Here is a 22,884-nt window from a genome sequence, read left to right as displayed (position 1 = left end):
ATAACCCCTCTAGACAGAAAAATAGCCTACTTTCACATAAACTTCAAAAAATTGCTGACCATACCATTTAAATATGCCCTAGTTTTATATTATCTTTAATTAAACACATCAAGTCATAGTTATTTCCCCTTATTCATATAAGAAAATAAAATTTATTTTTCTTAGTAGGTATGCTGGACTCTGGGGCAAGCACAACATATTAATACTTCCATTCTGCTGAAAATATTTTCTTTTTAGGTGCATATTTTAAGATATTTCAGCTCTGATACAGCCGGGCAACACAGCATTTCTTCACTATAGAATTAGGTCAATGCTAATAATTAGGACTTTATCTCGAAGAGTGAGGCACTCTAATGTGTACAGGGAGAAATATATTAGTAGGACATGAAAAACAGTTCTGTAGTGAAAGAAAATAAGAGACATAACATTTATAGTGGTAGAACTTTGGTAAGTCTCAAATCCCTCACATTTTCACTAATACAAAATACATGAGTACATCATTAGGTTGACAAACCCACAACTCCCAGAAGTGAGAAGTTAATAAAGAATCAATGTATTATTTTAAAGACATATTAATCAATTTTCAAGTATGCCAGGAATGTAGACAAACATACACTTTTAAGGTTATTTTATAGAAGTAAAGAATTAGTAAAAACTGGAAGATTATTCACAGACATCTGCTAATGGCTATGTATATATGGTAATTTATTTTAGAGACCAGACAGAAGAATGAGCACATATTATTTGGGATGTCAATTTCTAGTAAATTGTAGTAATCTCTCACCTTGCTCTTTCTTAAAATCTTTCTCTGACATGGCCACAGGTAAAAGCAGTTCTCCAACAGGTGGCTGAATATTAACACTGAAGCAATCGTCCTTGGTACTAAGAGAAAAACATATCAAAGCTAACTAAATGCTTAATAAACATTCTCTTTAATACTATGCAGTTAAATGTAATTAAAGCATATGCCAGCATATACAGTATAAGATTTTGGCTTAACTAGCACAGCTAAAAAGGCTTAAAAAATTTTTCAACACTATTCAACTTTCACAGAGAAATACATCTGCTACATCAATTGGATAACAACTTTTTTTACAGAAATATGTAAATATATCATTTGATGTAGAACTTTTAAAAATATCATCAAGCATCAAGGGTACACATACCCATTACTACTAAAGGAATGCTTTGTGCAGCTTATAAAGATGTGATATTTTCTCTTTACTTTGTATGTTTAAAGTGTAGAAAATGGAGTGCTTTAGTCTTAAATGGTTAACATCTCTTTTTAAAAATAATTAGTTTTTAGGGGTGCCTGGGTGGCTCAGTCGGTTAAGTGTCTGCCTTTGGCTCAGGTCATGATGCCAGGGTCCTGGGATCGAGCCCCGTGTCGGGCTCTCTCCTCAGTGGGGAGTCTGCTTCTCCCTCTCCTCCTCCCCTGCTTCTGCTCGTTCTCTTTCTCTCTGGAGAGAGAAACTAAATTTAAAAAAACTAAAAATTAGTTTTTAGTAAAAATAAACAATAAAATGGAGTGACCATACTGTGTTTAGATATGTGCTAATAAAGTAATACTCATCTGCAAACTTGCTTTTTTAAAACAAAAAGTCTCATTTTTTAGTAGTGTTTTTCATTAACATTATTGATCAGCATGTGGTGAAAGTTATTATTTCAAATGACAGGATATGAAGAATTTAGGAAGGGCAACTTTGTACCCATATCAGATAGAGTAATAATACTGAGTGCATTTATTTTAATTTTAGTACAGACGTTACTCTCTAAAAAATTATTAAAATTTCTTTAAAATTTTTTAAATTTCTATTCCTTCTTATCAGGAAAGATTCTGTCCCCAAAAGGACTTCTACTTCATGTTAGAACTGCATTTCATGGCCAGTGGAAAGGTGGACAGGGAGATGGGGACTGTGGATAAAAAAATAACAAACATGAGGTTAAGAAACACTTCATAAAAAGAAAAAAAGAAAATCCATGTTTATGCTATTATAGAATGTATTCTTATAAGCTGTCTTTTATTTTTTTATGGAACAAGGCAAAGACCAGACTAAAAAAAAAAAAAAAAAAAGAATGTTTTGAATTATTCACATGTGGATTGTCTAAGGCAAACCAACAAATCCAATTTATTTATTAATTCAATATACATTTACTGAATACAGACTAGATCCCATGTACTGTGCAAGTACCTGGGGATTGATTTAAAGACAAGTGAGACTGACCCTAAAAGCTTGTAAGTTAGTGAGAGAGGAAGAGTTCCATTACATTTATAAAATGGTAAATGCTACATTAGAGATATGTGGAGAGTATTATAGTCCACAGAAGAGGGACTGATTAATTCTGCAGAAGTAAGGTAAACATACATTTCCAACAAGAGGGAGAGGGGCATTCCAGGTATTCTAGACCTCTGTTTTGGGAATGGTGAACAGTGTGATATGTCAACAGATGAGGCTGGGGGCGCACTGTAAAGGATACCATCTACATTCATGACCATTCACCCCTCTTCTCCCAGGACAGTCCCAGTTTGTGGTTGTTGTCCTGAAATCCTGTTAAGGTCTCCCTTCACTCTCTCAAGTGTCCTGATTTGTATGACAAAGTGTATGATTACTTCACGCATATAACTAAGACAAATGTGTTCCAATGTTTCTTGAACAAATAAGGAAAACTACCAGAGACTTTTCACAGGGGAATATAAATGATCCCATTGTATTTCAAAAACTCTGGTGGCAGTGTGTAAGATGGAGTAGAGGAGAAACCAAGGCAGTAGATTAGTTAGGAATCTACTTTAATAGCCTAGGTAGGGGTTTTTACATTGTGTGTTTTACTTTAGTAATTTCTAACAATGATCCTGAGATAGCTTCTGTTACCTCCCAACTTTTTTTTTTTTTTTAAAGATTTTATTTATTTATTTGAGAGAGAGTGAGAGAGAGCACAAGAGGGGGTAGGGTTAGAGGGAGAAGCAGACTCCCCGCCGAGCAGGGAGCCCGATGCGGGACTCGATCCCGGGACTCCGGGATCATGACCTGAGCCGAAGGCAGTCGCTTAACCAACTGAGCCACCCAGGCGCCCCACCTCCCAACTTTTTGATGAGAAGTTAAACACCACATCCAAGGTCACACAGCTAGTAAGTGGCAGTACTGGGATCTGAACTCAGGTCTATCCTACTCCAAAGTCTGCTGTATGATGCTGCTTTAGATCTATTTTTTTATTCTGCTCTATAGGGCTGCACTCCTAGGGTAGGTAACACTGAGGACAGGGGAGATGGGGGTATTTTAGAATTAAAAGGGATAGATATGGCGATGAATGGAAGGGACTTTGAAACTTATAATGTGAAAAACTGGGAGAATGATAACTAGTGAAGAAGTAGAGTTTTGGGGATTAAACAAAATGACTGGACTTTAATCATGTTATATTTTGAGAACCATTGAATTATCCAGGAAGAGGTACTTAGCAGATAATTGGAAATACATATCAAGAATCAGAAAAGAGGTCAGGGCAGTATATATGAGTTTGGAAGTAATCAAAACGGTAAAGGGAAGAGCTGAAGCCTTACAAAGAGATAAGATCACAGAGGAAAAGATGATATACCAAGAGAAAGGAAAAGGTGGAAACCTGGGGAGGACCTACATTTAAGTAGAAATGGAAGAACTGCAACTTGCAGAAGAAACTGGCAAGGAGTGGTCAGGGAGAAAATGTATCAAATAATGCAAAGAGGAATAAAAAGCAGCTAGTGTGATTGCGGACCTAATAAGCAAGGCAGTTCAGGTGGAAAGAAGAATGCAGAATGCCATTGAGTTGAAGGGTGACTGGGAAGACTGAGAGATGGGACAGAAAGCAGTGGAAGCTTCATGAGGATGCAGAGGCAAAAGAATGGTGAACGAAACCTGAGCATGTACATGGGCTGAGGGCAAAGAGCCAGGGGAGATAAAGAAACTACGGAATACCTGATAGAGCAAGGCCTTAGAGGAGGTAAATAAGGTTGGGATTAATAGCACAAGAACAAGGTGAACCGGTCAGCCAGCAGGATGCTTCTTCCCAAAGCAGCAGAGGAGAGGTGGTAGGTGGTTAAGACTGTGAGAGGTATTGAGGGTAAGACACTTGAAGGATGAGACCACACCTAATGTAATGGAAGGCTAAATCATACTGGAAGAAATATGTAAAGGCTGATGGAGTAAATGGATAGGTGTGTCTTATACACACACACACACACACACACACATAATTTATATATACAATTTATATATAATATATATAAATATGTAATATATATGAGCTATACGGCATATATAATATATATAAGTATATTTATACATGTAGGGAGGGCACAGTAGAAATATTTTACTAATAGAGGAATACAATTAAAACCGGACCACTGGGTGAAATTATATTATACTATCGTTACTTTTCTTTTTTTTTTTTTAAGATTTTTATTTATTTATTTGACAGAGAGAGACACATGAGAGAGGGAACACAAGCAGGGGGAGTGGGAGAGGGAGAAGCAGGCTTCCCGCTGAACAGGGAGCCCGATGCGAGGCTCGATCCCAGGACCCTGGGATCATGACCTGAGCCGAAGGCAGATGCTTAACGACTGAGCCACCCAGGCGCCCTGTATTTTCTTTTTAATTACAGATGAAATGATTCTTTCCCAACAGTCCTGAAGCATACCATTTGTGCCACTGATTAAAGGTAGCTGTATAGGGGCGCCTGGGTGGCTCAGTCAGTTAAGCGTCTGCCTTCAGCTCAGGTCATGAGCCCTGGGTCCACTGGGCTCCCTACTCAGTGGGGAGTCTGCTTCTCCCTCTTCCTCCGCCTCCTCCCCACAACCCTGCTCATGATCTCTTGATTTCTGTCTCCCTCAAATAAATAAAATCTTAAAACAAAACAAAACAAAGGTAGCTGTACAGGGAGAAGGGAGGGAGAGAAGGGAAAGATTTTCCTTCTAAAGCATATATGAAAATGTAGGTGGGTAAGCAGCAAGTTTAAGTTTGGGGGGAAAAAGTGATCCTGAAATTTCCCTACTAGCAATTTGCAATATATATGTGACTCAACTTGACTGGGTATGTTTTGCTTTTGGCTAATGATATTTTATTTTCTGTAGTTGGTAAAATGGTTAATGTTATGTATGAAAAACTAAGGACAGAAGTTCATCCAAAACAGGTCTTATGAGGCAAATGTAAATAAAATTGGAACACTGTTGTGGCAGATACTACTTATGTTTACTCAGTATTTATTTTTTTTCTTCCTTCCTGACATAATCCTGACTTTGTTCAGGCAGACAAGGTGCCCAACTGAAACACTGTTTTTCTCAGCCTCTCTTGTGGCTAGGAGTGATCAATTAACCCAGTTACAACCAATGAAACATAAACAGAAGTCTGCCGGGGATTTCTGGGAAAGTTTGGCTTTTCCAACACAGACATGGCTCCTCTCTCCATGTCACTTCGTTTTTTTCTTTTTAGGCTGGAATGCAGATAGAAGCCTGAGTAGAACAGCCATATTGTGACCATAAGGACTGGCAGGCACATGCTAATGAAATTAGCACATGAACCACCCCACCCAAAAAAAAAAAACCTGCTGGAAAGACCCAGAAGACATTGTGGAGCTACTTCAGCAGCTCTTAACTGCTGACCTCTGTTCCTGTACTTGCAGAATAATAAACCCCATTTGGTTAAGAGACCCCCATCTGGGTTTCTGTTACACACAAGTGAATGCAAAACTTAATGAATATAACTAGCATTTAACATACTTCATAAGCCCGTTTTAGCTTCTAAGCAAGGTTTGGCTTAGAATGGAGTAAGGTGGAATATTCCCTCTTTATTTTGGGGAAACTTTACTTTCATTTATATTTTTATTAGTGTTCATTTATATTAGTGTTCTAGGATGTCCTCCATAGTTTTCTATGTGTCTCCTTTTCTACCATTTTGCCCTTTATTTTAAACAGTTTAGAATGACTTTTATTTATTTTATTATGTTATGTTAATCACCATACATTGTATCATTAGTTTTTGATGTAGTGTTCCATGATTCATTGTTTGCGTATAACACCCAGTGCTCCATTCAATACGTGCCCTCCTTAATACCCATCACCAGGCTAACACATCCCCCCACGCCCCTCCCCTCTAGAACCCTCAGTTTGTTTCTCAGAGTCCATAGTCTCTCATGGTTCATCTCCCCCTCCGATTTCTCCCCCTTCATTTTTCCCTTCCTGTTATCTTCTTCTTCTTCTTTTTTTTTTTTTTTAAATCATTTTGCCCTTTTTTGTTGGTTACTTCTCTCTCCTTACAGCTTTCCTTCTCTTTTCCCCCACCTCTTTTTTTCTCATCTCCCTTTGGTTGAATGTGAGGCTAAACATAGATATGTTGGCATGGATAGGGAATGGTGAAAATAAGTAATGATACATGTGCATCTTTTGGAATTAACAGATCAACAAAGTACTATTATTAGGCAGTTCTAAACAGCCTAGTTACATGCGATCAAATGGCATAATAGTTTAATGTAATACAAGATTCCACCTGTGTATATTTAACTGTAATGCACATCCTTGTACTACGTACAATTTCATTTCACAAACTCATGGGATCCAAATTGATAAAATTTCTAGGTAAGAGAAAATGGGCAAGGAGTCTAACCACTGTGAAACTCAAGTTTCCTTATCTACGAAGTTAAGAAAAATGGCACTTACCTTGCAGGCTACTTTTAATGATTAAATGAAACAACATAGCCAATATAGTGCTTAATCCCTAACAGATACTCAAAACCTACATATATAATAGGGTTGTATCATAATTTATTTCAGCATTTCCCTATTGAGTCTCATTTGCAATCTTCCCTACTGTAAACAAATGCTTAACATCCTTGGCTAGATCTATTTTCTTCTGCACAAGCATCAATATTTCCCTAGGCCTGATACCCTGAAAAGGACATTAAGTAGAAGAGTATGAACATTTAGCATTTTGGTGGTGCCACTGCCCTAAAAAAGCTGGTGTCAATTAAAGTCCCATAAACAGTATACTACAATACATGTCTTTACCTTGTCAATGTCAGATACTAAACTTATTTAAAAACTTTGCCAATCTGACTGGTGAAATGTTTTAATTTTGATTTCTCTGCTACTAGTGATGCTGAACATCTTATGTTTACTGGCCATTTGCATTTCTTTTCTTGTAAACTGCCTGTCCTTAGCCTTTCTCCACCTTTTTATTGAATTCCTTTACATTGATTATGAGAATTCCTTACATATTCTGGTTATTAAACTTTTGTCTGCTACACATGCTGCAATACTTTCTCACCATCTCTCACCTGTTATGGTATCTATTTTTTCTTCTTTGTAGGGAAGTTTAAATTTTAAGAGGTAAACCTGATCATTTTTCTCTTTATTGTTCCGAGTATTGTATTTTACTTAAGACATTTGCCCCCAAAGAGTATGAAAACATCTGTGTGTATTACATTTGAATACTTTTATAATTTTTTATGATTTATGACATTTTCTTTTCCAGTTGAATTTTAAAAATTTGTCAAGTTCCCTGAAAAAGCCCTACTGGAATTTTGCCTACAATCACGCTAACGTTGAAGATTAATTTGAAGGAAAAGTACTGTCTCCCATTTAGGAACATAGTATATGTATTATTTTTACTTATATCTTCTTTTCATGCCCTTCAGGAAAGTTTCAGGTATTTTTTTTTTAATTCCTACATACGTATTTCTTGTTAATTTATTCCGTTTGCTGTTCTTATAAATAGAATAATTTTATTCGTAATGTTTTAAAACTGGTCATTCCTGTTATATAGAAATGTTAATAATTTCCATTTAATGATTTGTACCACCTTTCTAAACTCATTAATTAGATTTTCTGTTGATTCTAAGACTTCCTAGGTTGATAATTATACTGGATAAAAATAATAATTCAGGGGCGCCTGGGTGGCTCAGCCGTTAAGCGTCTGCCTTCGGCTCAGGTCATGATCCCAGGTCCTGGGATCGAGCCCCGCATCGGGCTCCCTGCTCCACGGGAAGCCTGCTTCTCCCTCTCCCACTCCCCCTGCTTGTGTTCCCCCTCTCACTGTGTCTCTCTCTGTCAAATAAATAAATAAAATCTTTAAAAAAAAATAATAATAATAATTCAATCTCTTCCTTTCTAGGATTTCTACTTCTGTTTTTACTTATCTTTCTATATTAGCTAGAACTTCCATATAATGTGAAATAGTGTTGAAAATGGGTAACCTTCCTTTGCTTCTCTGACTTAAAAGAGAATGCTTCTGCTATTTCATGTGGTAATAGGTAACTTGTAAGGCCAGAAGTGGTTTGAATTTACAACACCAAGTGGTATGTACACTCATGTGCTATCCTTTCAGGTTTTAAAATCGGGGTGGGGGCATCTGGGTGGCTCAGTTGGTTAAGCGTCTGCCCTCAGCTCTAGTCATGATCTCAAAGTCCTGGGACTGAGCCCCACATGGGGATCCCTGCTCAGTGGGGAGTCTGCTTCTCCCTCTCCCTCTCACTGCCCTCCCACCCGCTTGTGCTAGCTCTCTCTCTCTCAAATAAATAATAAACAAATAAAATCTTTAAAAAATAAAATAAAATAAAATCGGGGTGATGCTGAGCTTTATAGAATGACATGGATATTTTCCTTGTTTTTCTCTGATCTAGAAAAGTTTAAATAATATAGAGATTATCTCTTTTCTGAAGTTCTGGTACAATTTAATCAATTTTATTCCTAACATTTTTTCTAGGAAACCATTCATTTCATCTAAATATTTCAATCCACTGGTATAGAATATAATTCTATAGAATAATAGAGTGTAGTATTATTTTGTAATTCAGAAGATCTTGTTTTTTATCACCTTCCTCTTTTCTAATCTTATGTCTTTATTTATTTATTTATTTATTTAAAGGTATGGCCCTACTTTTTTTTTTTTAGATTTTATTTATTTATTTGACAGAGAGAGACACATGAGAGAGGGAACACAAACAGGGGGAGTAGGAGAGGGAGAAGCAGGCTTCTTGCGGAGCAGGGAGCCCGATGCAGGGCTTGATCCCAGGACCCTGGGATCATGACCTGAGCCAAAGGCAGGCGCTTAACGACTGAGCCACCCAGGCGCCCCCTTACGCCTTTTTTTAATCTTTAATCATATTACCCTGAAGTTTTTCTGATTTTTTTTGATCATTCTATCCTTTTTAAAAAAATGTGTATTTTTTGTAGTCAGGAAAAAAAAATACATGTATCTTAGATCAAGTCAGATAACTGAATTACTGAAATTTTGTGAAGTTATGTATATATCTATATTTACCTGAATGTTTATCTAAATATCTATCTTCCTCTTTGATTTGTTAACAAATGGCTTTGTCAATTTCTCCTAGAATTTCATTACTTTTTGCTTTATTTATTATAAAGCTCTGTTACTAAAAAGTTTGTAACTTATACTCTTGTAGAGGACTGCAATGAATAGGACACTTTCTAAATATGAAGTGCTTTTAAAATTTTTTTAGTGTTAGTATTGCCCTATTTTCTTTTTATCATCTTTCTGATAATAAACATACACACATATTTCATCTTCTTATCCTCAATTTTTCTTTCATTCTTTTTTTTAAAGATTGATTTATTGATTTATTGATTTAAAGGGGAGGGGAGCAGACGGAGAGGGAGACAGAGAATTCCAAGCAGACTCCATGCTGAGTGTGGAGCCCAACGCATGCCTTGATCTCATGACCCTGAGAACATGATTTAAGGTGAAATCAAGAGTTGGACGCTTAACCACCCAGTAACCAACTGAGCCACCCAGGTGTCCCTCTGTCATTCTCTTTTAAGGTGGGGTTCTTATGCTTATTTATAATAGCATTATGTTGAATTTTGTTTTTACATATTTAATGTAAATGGAATTTACCCTACTGATGTGAATCATGGTAACTAGTATGTGTGGTATGTATGGCCCCTTCCAGCCACATTACTCTGTTTTCTATTTACCATGCTTTTTTCTTCTCCTCTGTTAAACTGATCAAGTTTTAATCCCTCCTTTTCTTCTTACCTCTAGTCATTTGGGGTTATTACAGCTCATATTCCCATTATTTTAGAGGATAGCTTTAATATTTTAAATCATATTTAAGCTTCTTTTTGCCATCAATCAATCCTTTTGCCAAACATCATCATTCCTTCTCAAACTTGTCCATGTTGGGATTTTGGTTCCGGTTTATTATTAAAATTTATTTTCTACATTTTGTGTGAATGATTATTTTACACATTGACAGGTTTTACAGGCAGAATTCTTTGTCCATTACTACTTCTTGGGCTCTGGGTTTTTCTCTGTTTCAGATTAAACAAAGGTTTTTACTACAGCATATATTTGAGTAATCCTTTCAAAGAAAGGGTCTGTGGGTGGTAAACTGACAGAATCTGCTTGTCTGAAAAATGCCTATTTGGTTTCCTTAAAATTTTAAAGGTCATGTTCTTGGCCTTCTAACCACCAGAAATGATGACAATATTGATGAGAAATCAAATTCCCTTCACAATCTTGTTCTTTTTCAGGTAAGTTGCTTTTTTTTTCCATTCTGAAAGATACTACCGTGGTTTGCTCCTTATCAAAAATTTCATCAGAATATGGTCTTTCTGATTGTTGATCACATTCATCCTGCTTGACCTTTGATGGGTCTTTTCAATCTGAAGGCTTGTGCATTTTTGTTTGGGAAAATTTTTCTTCTATATTTTATGCATTATTTCTTCCCTCTATTATTTTCTTTCCTTCTAGATTTATTAGACAAATCAATTCTTTTAACCTTTCTTGCATGGTTTCCATGTCTTTTTGCTCTCTATTCCAGTTGATTTCACTGACTCGCTCTTTCAGAACACTGAATTAGTACTCAGCTGTGTGCTTTCTATTATGCATCTAATGAATTTCTTTTGGCACTATGTTTTTAAATTTCCAAGAATATATTTAAAATTTTCTAATTGCTCCTTTTTCAAAACAAGCAGTATGTTCTTGCTTTACAGATGTAGTGTTCTCTTAGATTAGTTTTAATTTTTAAAGCTATCTCTTCTCTTTCTCAAATTGTCTAATCCCTTCATGGTGACTCTTTATAATGACCTTGAGCCTTCCCTTTCAAACTGATGCTTCCCCTCAAAAGTCTGGTTCTTCTAAGCTTAGTGCATTTATACTCATAATGAAGGACTGGTTTAATTAACACACAGAGCAAGTCTGCTGTCTATTACCTATATGTTATTTATTAATTTTTTTAAAGAGAAATTTATTTAAAAGATTTTACTTTACTTATTTGAGAGAGAGAGAGACAGAACACAAGTCGGGGGGGAGGAATAGAGTGAGGGAGAAGCGGGCTCAATGTGGGGCTCAATTCCAGGACCCTGGGATCAGGGCCTGAACGGAAGGCAGACACTTAACCAACTGAGCCACCCAGGTGCCCCTATTAGCTATATGTTAGACAAGTTTCTTACTCTTACTGTGCCTCAGTTTATTCGCCTCTAAAATGGGATAGTAATACTTATCTCATGGGACTGTTCTGATAATTAAATAAATTAACACAACACAAGTGTTTAGAAAAATGCCTAGTACACTGCAATTGTTTGATACATAGTACTACTACTGTGGGTTTCCACTTCTCTGGTGGGCTAACTTATGTTTCCTTGTGGGTGAGATATGACTGGTTACACGGATATGAAGTTGGGAGGCAGACAGGCAATGGCCTTCTCTCTCCAACAACAGGTTTAAGAGTGACTTGCTCTAGTGGTAGAGAACTGAGAATATTACTCTCTTGGATAGAACTGCATTTTATTTCATCTTTGATCATCCTTGCCTCCTTCCCACAAACTCAAACTCTGCTGTTGTTTTAGACCCCCACATCAGCACCAAAAGTCCTTCCAGGAAAGTAGTTCATTTTCCTTACAGTGTAATTTTTAGATCTCTGACTAAATGTGAATGTTGCCTGCTGCTAGGGTAAGGCTGGAGAACTGGGGATTGGAAGTAGTTCTTCAATTTCCCGATGACTGTCTTACTCTAACTTTTCTTTTCACTTGTTCACTTTGTGCTTGATATTCTGCTAAAAATTTGTTCTTACCATTGTTTTCTTGGGTGAGTGTTTTGCTCTGTGGTTTTAATTTTCTCTGTTATTGTTTACATGCTCCCATTTGCTTTCTAAATGCCAACAATTCTTCACAATTTCTGGTGAGCTAATGACATTGTTTCATTTTGTTTTTAGTACCCATTCTCTTTTAAAGAATGTGTTTCTGTCTTTTTAGTAGATTTGGGGCAAAAAAGAGGGGTGGATGCTAGTGCTCAGCCCTCTAATTTGATCCAAGACATACTATTTTTCATACCAGTTACCACATTAGTATCTCCATGAGACCTGTTTATGCACTACATCTACATTTAGAGAGATACATTTACGTATATTATACACATTTTAAATCTCAATAAATTTAATCAAGGACTTAATTTGATGACCATTTAAAATGCAAAGCAAAAAAAGAGACATTAATACTTATCAAGTATTCATATAACTACATATAATAGTTCTATCTATATATATGTATCATATAACTATAATGATACAGAATTAATCTAGAGACTAAAGTAGAATCATTTTACTCCTGTTTCTTTTCTTTTAATAAATACAAGTGTATCTGAAAGGCTTACAGTCCATGTTCTCAGCATTTCTGAAGGCTTCTTACCAAATATGTTCTTATTACCCATAATTTTACCTATTGATTTGTATAATGTATTTCGAGGAAAAAATTCATTATCAGCCATTCTTGCTTTTTTTCCCTTTTTATTGAGCTACCAAGACTAATACAGCACATCACTAAGCAAAAAGTGCTATTTACTATGCAAAAGGCACAGTCAGTGATTGGCATCTAAGACCAATTGATCTACCCATTACTGCTATCTCCCTACCCCCACTAGCACTACTATGAAGCTATTGATTTAAACACTGTCGATCGGTTTCCATTTTCTGATTTTGGGCAGGCCAATTAAGAAAGTGAGTAATTGTGATTACATTGCTTCAGGATCAATTACATTTGATGCAAGACAAAGTGTTCTTTTTGGAACCTACAAAAAAATAATTTTTGATCTAGTATGCTTATGCATTCAATAAAATCTAAAATAATTTATACATTTACAACAGAAAAACATATTAATATAAGTGCTTATAATAGCTAAGGCTATTTTCTATGTAACATAAATTCATCATTTTCCTAAAATTAGTTTAAAAGAAATTGAGAAAAAATTGTTCACATACACTCCTCAATGTAGGACAAAAAATCAAATACTACCTACATACTTATCCCTAAAGGGACGTAGTTTATTATCAAAGATAAAATGCAAATCTTGTCCAATGGAACTACAGAGGAAATCCCTGTAATGAAAATATATTTAAGAACCCCCACCTCATTATATAGAAATATAGCAGGTTCTTTATATAACTTGATAACAAAAAAATAATTTTTTTAGTTCTTAATTTTGCCCTAACTTGGTGCATGAGCTTTGTCATTGGGCTCACATTGTTGAAATCACGAAAATGAATATACCTCTGGTGTTGGAGGCAAATCTATTTAGAGTGATGTTACTCATAGTCTTGTGCTCAGTAATATTGATCTGTGTTGTTTGTCTAATAGAAAAATAATAAACAATTACTAGGCAATGTTGGGAAAAGTAATCAGTTTTTATATATCACTAACATAGCAGACCTCCCAAAACATAAAGGTGATGATCTGCATAAAATCAATGTGTTATGCTACATTGTTTATATTCATCATTGCAGGTTCTCAGCAATAAATGGTACAATATTAGTCCTGAATTACTGGTAAACTGAATAGGTACATGCAAAAGAAAAGTTCACTATATTTAACCCATAAATTTATTTAAAAATGTCTATTGCCTAAACTCGGTGATTTTTATCATAAAAAATTCTGTTGTAAGCTAACTAAAATTTAGATAAATAAAATGTTTAAATACTTGTTAGAATAAAAACAAAGCAACTTCAAATCAAAGTAACACATCAGATCCTAGATCAGAAAAATGTAAGAGTTCAAAGATAATTCTTAAAGATGGATGAATATGGCTTTGTATTAATTTGCTAATAATTTCTGGACTTCATTAGAAATGTATAAAACATTACATGAAAATGATAACAATAATAAAATCCAATCCGAGAAAGGTTCTTTTGAACAGTATTCACCCATGAAACCTTTGCCAACTGCATAAATGTTCTCTTTCAAGTTTTATCAGAGGCAGTTTGTAAATTAAAGTAAAAAGGGGGAAAATGTATGGGTTTTAGGTTTAGGTACTGACAGAATCAATACTTCTCTACTTAAGAGGCTCAAGATAACATAAAGGATATTTGAAAAGATATCTTCTCTGGGCTATTCAATATTACTAAAATTTTTAATTTCTCCTGAATTTTCCTCATGAATTTTTTAAAACTGCAGAGTTAATAATTTAAAAAATCATTCAGCAGTAGCTTCTTACTTTAACTGTGAATTTCAATCATATATGGCTGACTGTAATAGCTAGTTGTGCAACAAATACTAAAAATACATATGCTACAATTTGTACAACTATTCCATTGTAGTCTAATCATTGCCAAAGAAAAGCACATTTGTTTAAATGTTTTGTCTCTCAAAGAGAAAAGCTGTTGAAAGCCTAGCTTTTGATCTGCTATCCTTTACAGGTAATATAAAATACAGGAGAACAACTGAACTCACCACAACTGGAAACTGGCAGTCTGAGTGGAATCACAAAAGTCAATACCCATTGAAACAGTAATGGATCCCTCAGGCTCAAGAGATTCTAGGAAGTAAGACAATTTAGACATGAAAACATGGAGGATGTGAAAAAGAGGTAAACTCAACCCTGAAAACTTATATAATGTTTGTAGTATGGTTAAAACAGTCAAATTTAATGATGGCTTATAAGAACAATTTCAAACTAAGAATATTAAAGCAAATTATAAAGTAATTTCACTATTCTGCTTAAAGGCTTTCTTTTCCATAACTTAATTCTGCATGTATTTCTATCTGTTTCAGAAATACATCATTTCATGTTTTACGATATTGTCTTTATAGGTACTGAAGGTGAGAAGGAAATAAATGTAATCCTGTTTGGAACAACTATAAAGGACTCTCTGGGTGCTTTTAAGAGATTATGTACTTAAAACTATGGAATATTTATTCTAGATATAAAACATAAATTTTAAACCATGTTCCAGATTTCAAGTGGAAATAAAAATCCAAAATTTAAAAATGCAAATTAAAGCAAAGTTGAAAGAAGAAATCAATTTGTATTCAGAAATTAACCAAGACAACTGGCATTATAGGAACTAAAGTAGTAAGTCTAATTGCATTATTTGAAGAATTATTGGAAGAAAATTTAGTAGCAGATTAGATCATAAGAAAACAAGTAATACAATGGTATCTTATAGGTTTAGAATTTCCGAAGCTTCATCTGTCAACTAAGCAAGAATGGGAAATAACTGTATCAATAGACAATACTTGTACTTTTCAGTTGACAAGGATGAAACTCAAGATCAACAACGTTTTATTCCGCTTATGATTCCAAAGTTTGGCTATACATTAGGATAAAGAGGGATCTTAAATATATAGTATAATATATATGTAACATATATAATAAATATAATATTTATACTAATATGTAATATTAGTGCTAAATATTAGTATAAAGTATATATTATATATTTACACAGAAACCATCCACTTTTAATTTCCACCTTGCTCAAAGTCTTCAGTATAACTGCATACTGTACAGCAGCTTTATATTTACCTTTATGTATCTTAATAAGACGTAGTTACATTTTAGCAAGGATACTCTAATCCTGTAGACTATGACTATCAAAGGGCTTATTGGTAAGTATGGTTTGCCATTTAATGCTAACCATGACAGAAATGATGGTACAGATGGGACAAATAATAATTCAATAAGCTTAATATATGAAGAAGTATATTTATGTCTCACAGGTTCAATGAAGATCAGGATTGTTAGAGAGTAATTGTTTGATGCTGATTTTAAAATGTTATTGGTTTGCTAGTGGTATGTATGTTGGTTTGCTGATTCCAATTTGAATTTCATTTGTTTATAAACCTAAAATTTATCAGGATGCTCCACAAGTACCAGAAGACTTGCTGCCTAAATCTTTAGCAAACAGGCTTTATTGTAGAGCAAGTAACTGCAATGATATTTTTCTTATATTTCTCCTAAAGCTACACCTTATCAGTTCACAGCTCTTTCAGTCACACTGCTTAGTCATATACTTTAGTGACTCCTTAATGCTTTCTTCTGTGCCACAGATATATTGGGGTTTGGTCTCAATATTATTTGTAGCTGACACATAGGTAGCAAATGCTGTCATCTCCAAAACATGATGGCATTCATGATTTAGATCTCTCTACATCATGTATCCTTGTATTTCATTTGACAAAGTGACAGTTTTCAAGACGTCTTGTTGATAGCACTCTCTGACACAGTTTGGTACCATCTTCAGTCTTAAGATAATTAACTGTGAGCTTAGTACCACGCTAATTCTGGAGGACAGCTCATGATCAATGGCATGTTTTATTATATGAATGCTTCAAGAGCAAAGTGATCAGTATAAAATTATTTATATAATGGATTTATATTATTTGAAGCCTACTACATTGGGGAAGTTTATGTATTTGGATGCTACCTCTGGATCAATGCTATACACATAAAAGGGTTATACAGAAACGGCTGAAAAACATGGGCTCTATTACACCAGCCATTAATAATGAAAAAGAAATCACACAGGCTTCCATTGACTTTGATATGACAGTTGTCCAGTAACTAATAAAATATTAGCTGAACTCAAAATTGTCAATTATTAACATAAAGTCACTGAATATAGTGCAGAAACCCTAAGGCTTGTGTGTGTTTTAAATCTCTTATGTACTTGGTCTCTTTGAGAAAAATGGCATGGCACATTATTCCTAATACTCTTGTAACAAATACAGTTTCATGGTAAAGGCAGGAGAAAATCCAAACCAAAGTCATACTATGGACATATTATAGACAAAAAGGAAAACAGACTGGTGACAAATAAGAAAGCTGTTGGACTCCTTAACATATGCATATGTGCTTATTAAATAAATGTCTTCCCTCATTTCACAAAAAACATTAAAATATAGTATTTGTTCTTTGTTGTATTCTTAAGATGTTTTTGGAGGACTAATTAAGATATATCATACTCTGTAACACTACTGTAATCTATTGATAAAAGAAACTAGGTGGTGTTACTGCATGGGAAAGAACTCTATATCCTGAGGGTATTCAATAAAATACCAACAAAATGAATAAAACATTACAGTCCTAAAAGTTTGCCTAAGAAAAGAAAAGCCTGTGGCTAGTACTGAGGCAATGGTATAGATTCATATTTTATATCTGTGTTAAGGCCATACTATGAAATTTATTATATTTATTTCTTCTATTCTACATAGGCCAACAAAAGGTCAATTCATCAACTCATTATGCCAGCTCAAAGAAATGTTAATACTGTTCTACTGTTTTAACCTTTGGCTAACATTTTCAACCTTCAGACAATTCATTTATCAGCTGCTTGACATTTCTTAAACTAATTTTTTAACTAGGTAAAAAATGCTGGATTTTAAGCATTAAAAAAAGAACACAAATTGGGATATTCTAGAACTCCTAGCCAATATATTGACTTGACAAAGTAATTAAATAAAAATCAGGACACTCTGCATTCATTAAATGGTGCCTTAATTACCAAATTATTTTTAAAAGTGTATTAAAAGTGGGTTCTAGGGGCGCCTGGGTGCCTCAGTCAGTTAAGCGACTGCCTTCGGCTCAGGTCATGATCTTAGGGTCCTGGGATTGAGCCCCGCATCGGGCTCCCTGCTTGGCGGGGAGCCTGCTTCTCCCTCTCCCACTTGCCCCTGCTTGTGTTCCCTCTCTCGCTGTCTCTCTCTCTCTGTCAAATAAATAAAATAAATAAAATCTTAAAAAAGAAAAAGTGGTTTCTAAAGTCAAGTCACTTTAACTACTTTGGTTGCTTATAAACAACTACCATATGCATCTGTTAGGAATTGTTTTATTCCTTTGTATAAAAATGTAACACAAAGAGTGACTTCTTTTACTGAATGAATCATGAAAACTATAAGACAGAATTCAACAATGTCAAAGAGCTCGGGTGAAAATGAAGAAAAATAGAAGAGTTACAATGAAATAATGAGTAAAGAAGGCACCACTGCCTGCTTAAAAGGTTTTGCTCACTTAAAGTGAATAAAAAATAAAAAATATAAAAAGGAACTATTTGGACCTTTCTGATGATAACATTTCAAGGATTCAGGGACAGAAACCTTACATCCATTTTAATTAATATTATTGCCTGAAGCTTCTCCCAACTAAACTCTAGCACCGTTTTCACTTAGACAAACAGAAAAAATAGAGGTAGACATTCTAATTATTACATTAAACTCAAAGTAACACACAATTGTTACACTTAATTTTTGAAAGGTATATTTCTGGTAAAATACTTAAAAAATGGAAGGAGATGACAGTTGATGAGCACAGAGGTCACCTAGAAAGCACATGGTGCATCTAAGTGGCAACCCCCTCTGCATCAGGTGGTGGTGTTGCAGGTGGGAATAAAGGACCAGGACTGTCAGACCTTGTGCTTCATTCCAAAAAAAAGGTGAGATTTCTGGTTTGCTTTTTAATGTAAAAACATCTTGATTTCTAAATGGTAGCAACAGATTAAAAATATTTTAAAATATGATGTGTATAAATATTAGTAATACACTATGGGCAATTTTCTAGTCTATGCCTGGAAAGAAAGACAAACAGAATATCATGCATCCTCTCAGCCTTTGCTCTCTTCACTTTTCAATTTATGGAATGGGAAAGGAAACAGGGAAGGGGAGACAGGATTCAAAAAGGCAGACTACACCCAGGCAGGGAATTAAGTTGGCCAGGAAGAGAAGCAGAGAGAAGGTGATGACAGTAAAATGAGAGGCAATTTTGTTTCTTCAGATGCATCATCCTTTCATCACTACTGGTACATTTTACCATTGCTGGCACCTGATTCACTAAGAACAAAACAGTGCATTCATTTTGTACGATAAATTCAGTTTAAAAAGGGAAAACAAATATAAACTGACTATATTGACAAATAATAATATGTATTTCACTTTGCTTTTAAAACAAATATATTTAAATATCAGATATAAAGTTTTAAATGAGAATTAATATTTACCTATTGGAGTAAAAACATGCATTTGCATTCCCATAGGAAGTTTTTTCTCCCCTATGTGGATATTTTCTATCTTCTGATCAGTAGTATTATTCAGTGTTATTTGTACAGAGACCATCTTATCACCAAAAATACAAGGCTGTCTTGGAAAGAAATAATGGGCAGCTAGTCCTCTTCCACTCATCCGATGAAGCAACACATGAGTTTTCACTGGTACAAAGACAGGAGTATTGACCTATTGCACATTGGAAAAACAAAGATGAATTAGTGATTATAGTTATTCTCTTAGAAAATATTTAAAAATTACACATTTAACTATCCTATTTTTCCTAAAGTATTATATAAGCCACAGTAACAAATATCATACCCATAAATATTAAGTCAGAAATCATACAAAAATGTAAAGAAAATGCCTTCAAAACAGCATTAACATTTTTCTGTAGTCTGCAACATATATTAAAATATTTTGGTAATATGTGCCTAATTAAGAATAAGCTGTTGTATATTCAATTTTTTTAGAGTTTATAAATTTCATTAGTTTTTTTCCTAGGTACACTACATTTGGGCATCTTGCTAATTTTCTTATTAGTTTTAATAATTTATCAGTGATTTTCTCAGATTTTTGAACTGTAAGATAGTATCATCTACCAGTAACAAACATCTTGCACCTTCATTTCCAATCTCAACTCCTTGAACATTTTTCACCTTGAATTTCTTTCACTGTAAAATGAAGACTATCACCTCCTTTAAGGTGGTTTCTTCCTTTGCTTTAATGATTAAAAAGATCTTCCCTACTTTGAGCTCAGGTAACTATATTTTCTTCTAGAGCTTTCATGGTTGCAATTTTTAATTTGTGTGGAACTGATTTAGATATATATAGATATATTTAGATATATTGACCTCTATACTTAATTTTTTTCTCCAAATACTTAACCAATTGTCTGAACATGATTTAATGATTAGCTTTTCCTCAGTGACCTGTAAATGCAAACATTCTCATTATTTAACGTATATGGGAGACATTTTTTGACCTTGATTGAGTTGTTAAACCAGTTCCACATTGTTTTATTTCTTACAACCCTACAATATGATTCAATTGTTTGGCAAAACAAAGTGTCTTGTATCACTCCATCCCCTACCACCCCACCAGTATTTTCTTGGCTAATTATCTCTTTATATCCTTCTGTTGAATTTTAGCCTCTTTTAGTTAAATTCTCTGCTCAATCTTGAGTGGATTCAGAGGGAGCGTATTAAGTGAAGAAACACAGTCCTTTCTAAAATCATGTGATGGCTATCTTTCCATTCAAAGTCAAAGTATTGCATGTGGCTTGACCTGACATGGCACGCTTCAAAAAAAAAAAAAAAAATCAATTTGTAATTAAACAGGCCTAATCAAGACTTTTTCCTAACAAGTGTGCTCTCCCAAACTAGGTTTTCTATTATGAGTACATTTTAACCTATTCAACATGTTCATCATACCAATGATACCTGACATTAAAACTTAATAATATTAGTTATTTAAAATTCATCAACAAAAATCTAAGAGTTAAATATCATATATACAAAATGATAAGCAGTGTCTTCTAAGCATCATTAAAATATAGTATTCCTTCTCCAAAAGCTCAACTTGTAAGAGTGAGCAATTTAAAATTATCATCTTAAAAATGCACAAAAGAGCTTATTTCTAAAACATTACAAATAATTAAGTACATTTTAAATTCTGGCTATCTAAAGTAATGGGGCAACTGGCCTATGCATTCTACTTTGGCCTTTTGAGGATGCTAGCAGTCTAGCACTTTAAGTTTTCAAAGCACTTCCACTTCTAAGCTTAGGTTCTTTTCCATGTATAAAAATTATTTTCAAAACTCATTTGTTTCATTGCTCATGCTAAGTTCTATTTCCTTTACAAATTCTGGAGAGTTTAGTAGCATAACCCAAGACAGCAATCCTTGGCAGGGAACATTCATTTAAAGATATAATGGACATCATAAAAATAAGAAAACTGATACAGAATATGTATGTGTGTGTTTGACTGCCCAAGTATATATACACATATTTATAAATTTATACTCAGCAAAAATCTTCAATTCCCATGTCACTGAGGCTATGATAATCAACCTTAAACACAAGCCTTCAACTAGATAATCATATTTTTCAGTATCTTATGTTTACTCCTTTAATTAGAAGATAACATACTGGAGACAGTAATTCTTATTTTATATTCTTCATTGTTCCAGAAACACATTGTCATTAAATCATTAAATACATGCTGATGAAGCCAGTTTTTCCTCTATGAAAACTCATAAAAGTTTGGGCAACACATTATATGAGGACATAAAGTTGAAAGCTGGAGAGAGGCAAGTGTAGAGTAGTAGAAGAAAAGGAGAACAGAAGCAGGGGTTTGGTTTACAAGCAGCTAGGAATCAGCACTTAAAGATCATATAAGGTGCTTAGAAATATAAGGAGGGTACACCCTAAGTAACATAAGACCAGCAACATGTCTTGGTTGGTTTATTGATTCTCTCTCAGTCTAATCCTGGGACACACAGTGCAAATATCTTTTTCTACCCTGTCTCAAAATTCTGTATCTTTATTATAATTGCTAAAAAGTGTTAATGGATGTGCAAAAGGAATACATAATTTTTTCCACTCATTCTATCCATACTCACTCAAGTTCAAGAAGCATTACCTAGTAAATTCAACATCTGAGAAAGGTCCTCTCTGACAATCCTCAAAGGTTAATAGAGGTCTATATTCTCAATAAACAGCCTCATAAATAGTACTTCGTGGTAATAATACATACGTTTTAACTATAGAAAGGGGCTAACTGGAAATGTTGATTTTTTAAACCTGTTTTCTAAGATTATACAGATCATATTAACTTCCTCCACTATCTAGATGAATTACATAGGTGATATTTTGTCCAATAAAACCAGTAAGCTCCATAAATCCTTCAACATTTTTTACATGCAATACAATTAATCCTAATGTGAAAGCAAGATTTTAGTTCAATATTTTGTACATCAGATATCTATATTCCAGAAACATGTATGATCTGTGGCTGTTTATATTCTAAGATACTAAACACTGTGAATGGCTTTTCTGACTTTGCATTTTATAAATATCAGTAATCTTACTAAATGTACAAAATACAAGGTAAAGGTAATAAATTAATTACATAAAGACTTAGATTTGGGTTGTGAAAATAAGGGCTTATTTAAAAAAAAAAAAAGGTAGATATTTAACAAGTTTGAACAAAACAGATCATCTTAGGTAAGGGTTGGCAAACTATAGCCCACAAGCCAATAATGGCCTGCTGTCTGTTTTATAAAGTTTTACTGGAATACAGCCATACTCATTTACATATTATTGATGGTTGCTTTTTGGCTCTGCAGCGGTAGAGCTGAGTACTTGCAGGGCTTACCATCTTTACTGGTAGAATTGAGTACTTGCAGAGCTTACCATATTTACTATCTGGACCCTTTACAGGAAAAGTTTGCTGACTCCTCATCTAGGGGCACACATGTTACATACTTCCTCTTCTCCTTCCCTTCTGTTGTTGTTGGGAAACAAGTCTCCGCAGTCTCCCATGTTTTTGAACATCTTCTCAGCAAAGGTATTAACAACTTGGTTCCTGAAAAT

The 22,884-nt window shown here is 34.3% G+C and overlaps 1 protein-coding gene across 1 annotated transcript in view; it reads right to left on the bottom strand.

Annotated features, from left to right (window-relative positions):
* The window catches only part of AP3B1 (adaptor related protein complex 3 subunit beta 1), a 248,677-nt gene that overhangs the window by 16,656 nt on the left and 209,137 nt on the right, over positions 1-22,884 (bottom strand). The window contains exons 22-24 of the mRNA XM_081825590.1: positions 19,246-19,477; positions 14,705-14,789; positions 785-882 (exon numbers count right to left, since the gene is read on the bottom strand). Of these exons, the coding sequence (XP_081681716.1) occupies positions 785-882; positions 14,705-14,789; positions 19,246-19,477 (415 nt within the window). The remainder of the gene's footprint in view (positions 1-784; positions 883-14,704; positions 14,790-19,245; positions 19,478-22,884) is intronic.

This window comes from Leptonychotes weddellii, chromosome 7, assembly GCF_054177405.1.
Source record: "Leptonychotes weddellii isolate Sample4059 chromosome 7, ASM5417740v2, whole genome shotgun sequence".
NCBI lineage: Eukaryota > Metazoa > Chordata > Mammalia > Carnivora > Phocidae > Leptonychotes > Leptonychotes weddellii.
This window is presented reverse-complemented; position numbering and strand designations above follow the sequence as displayed.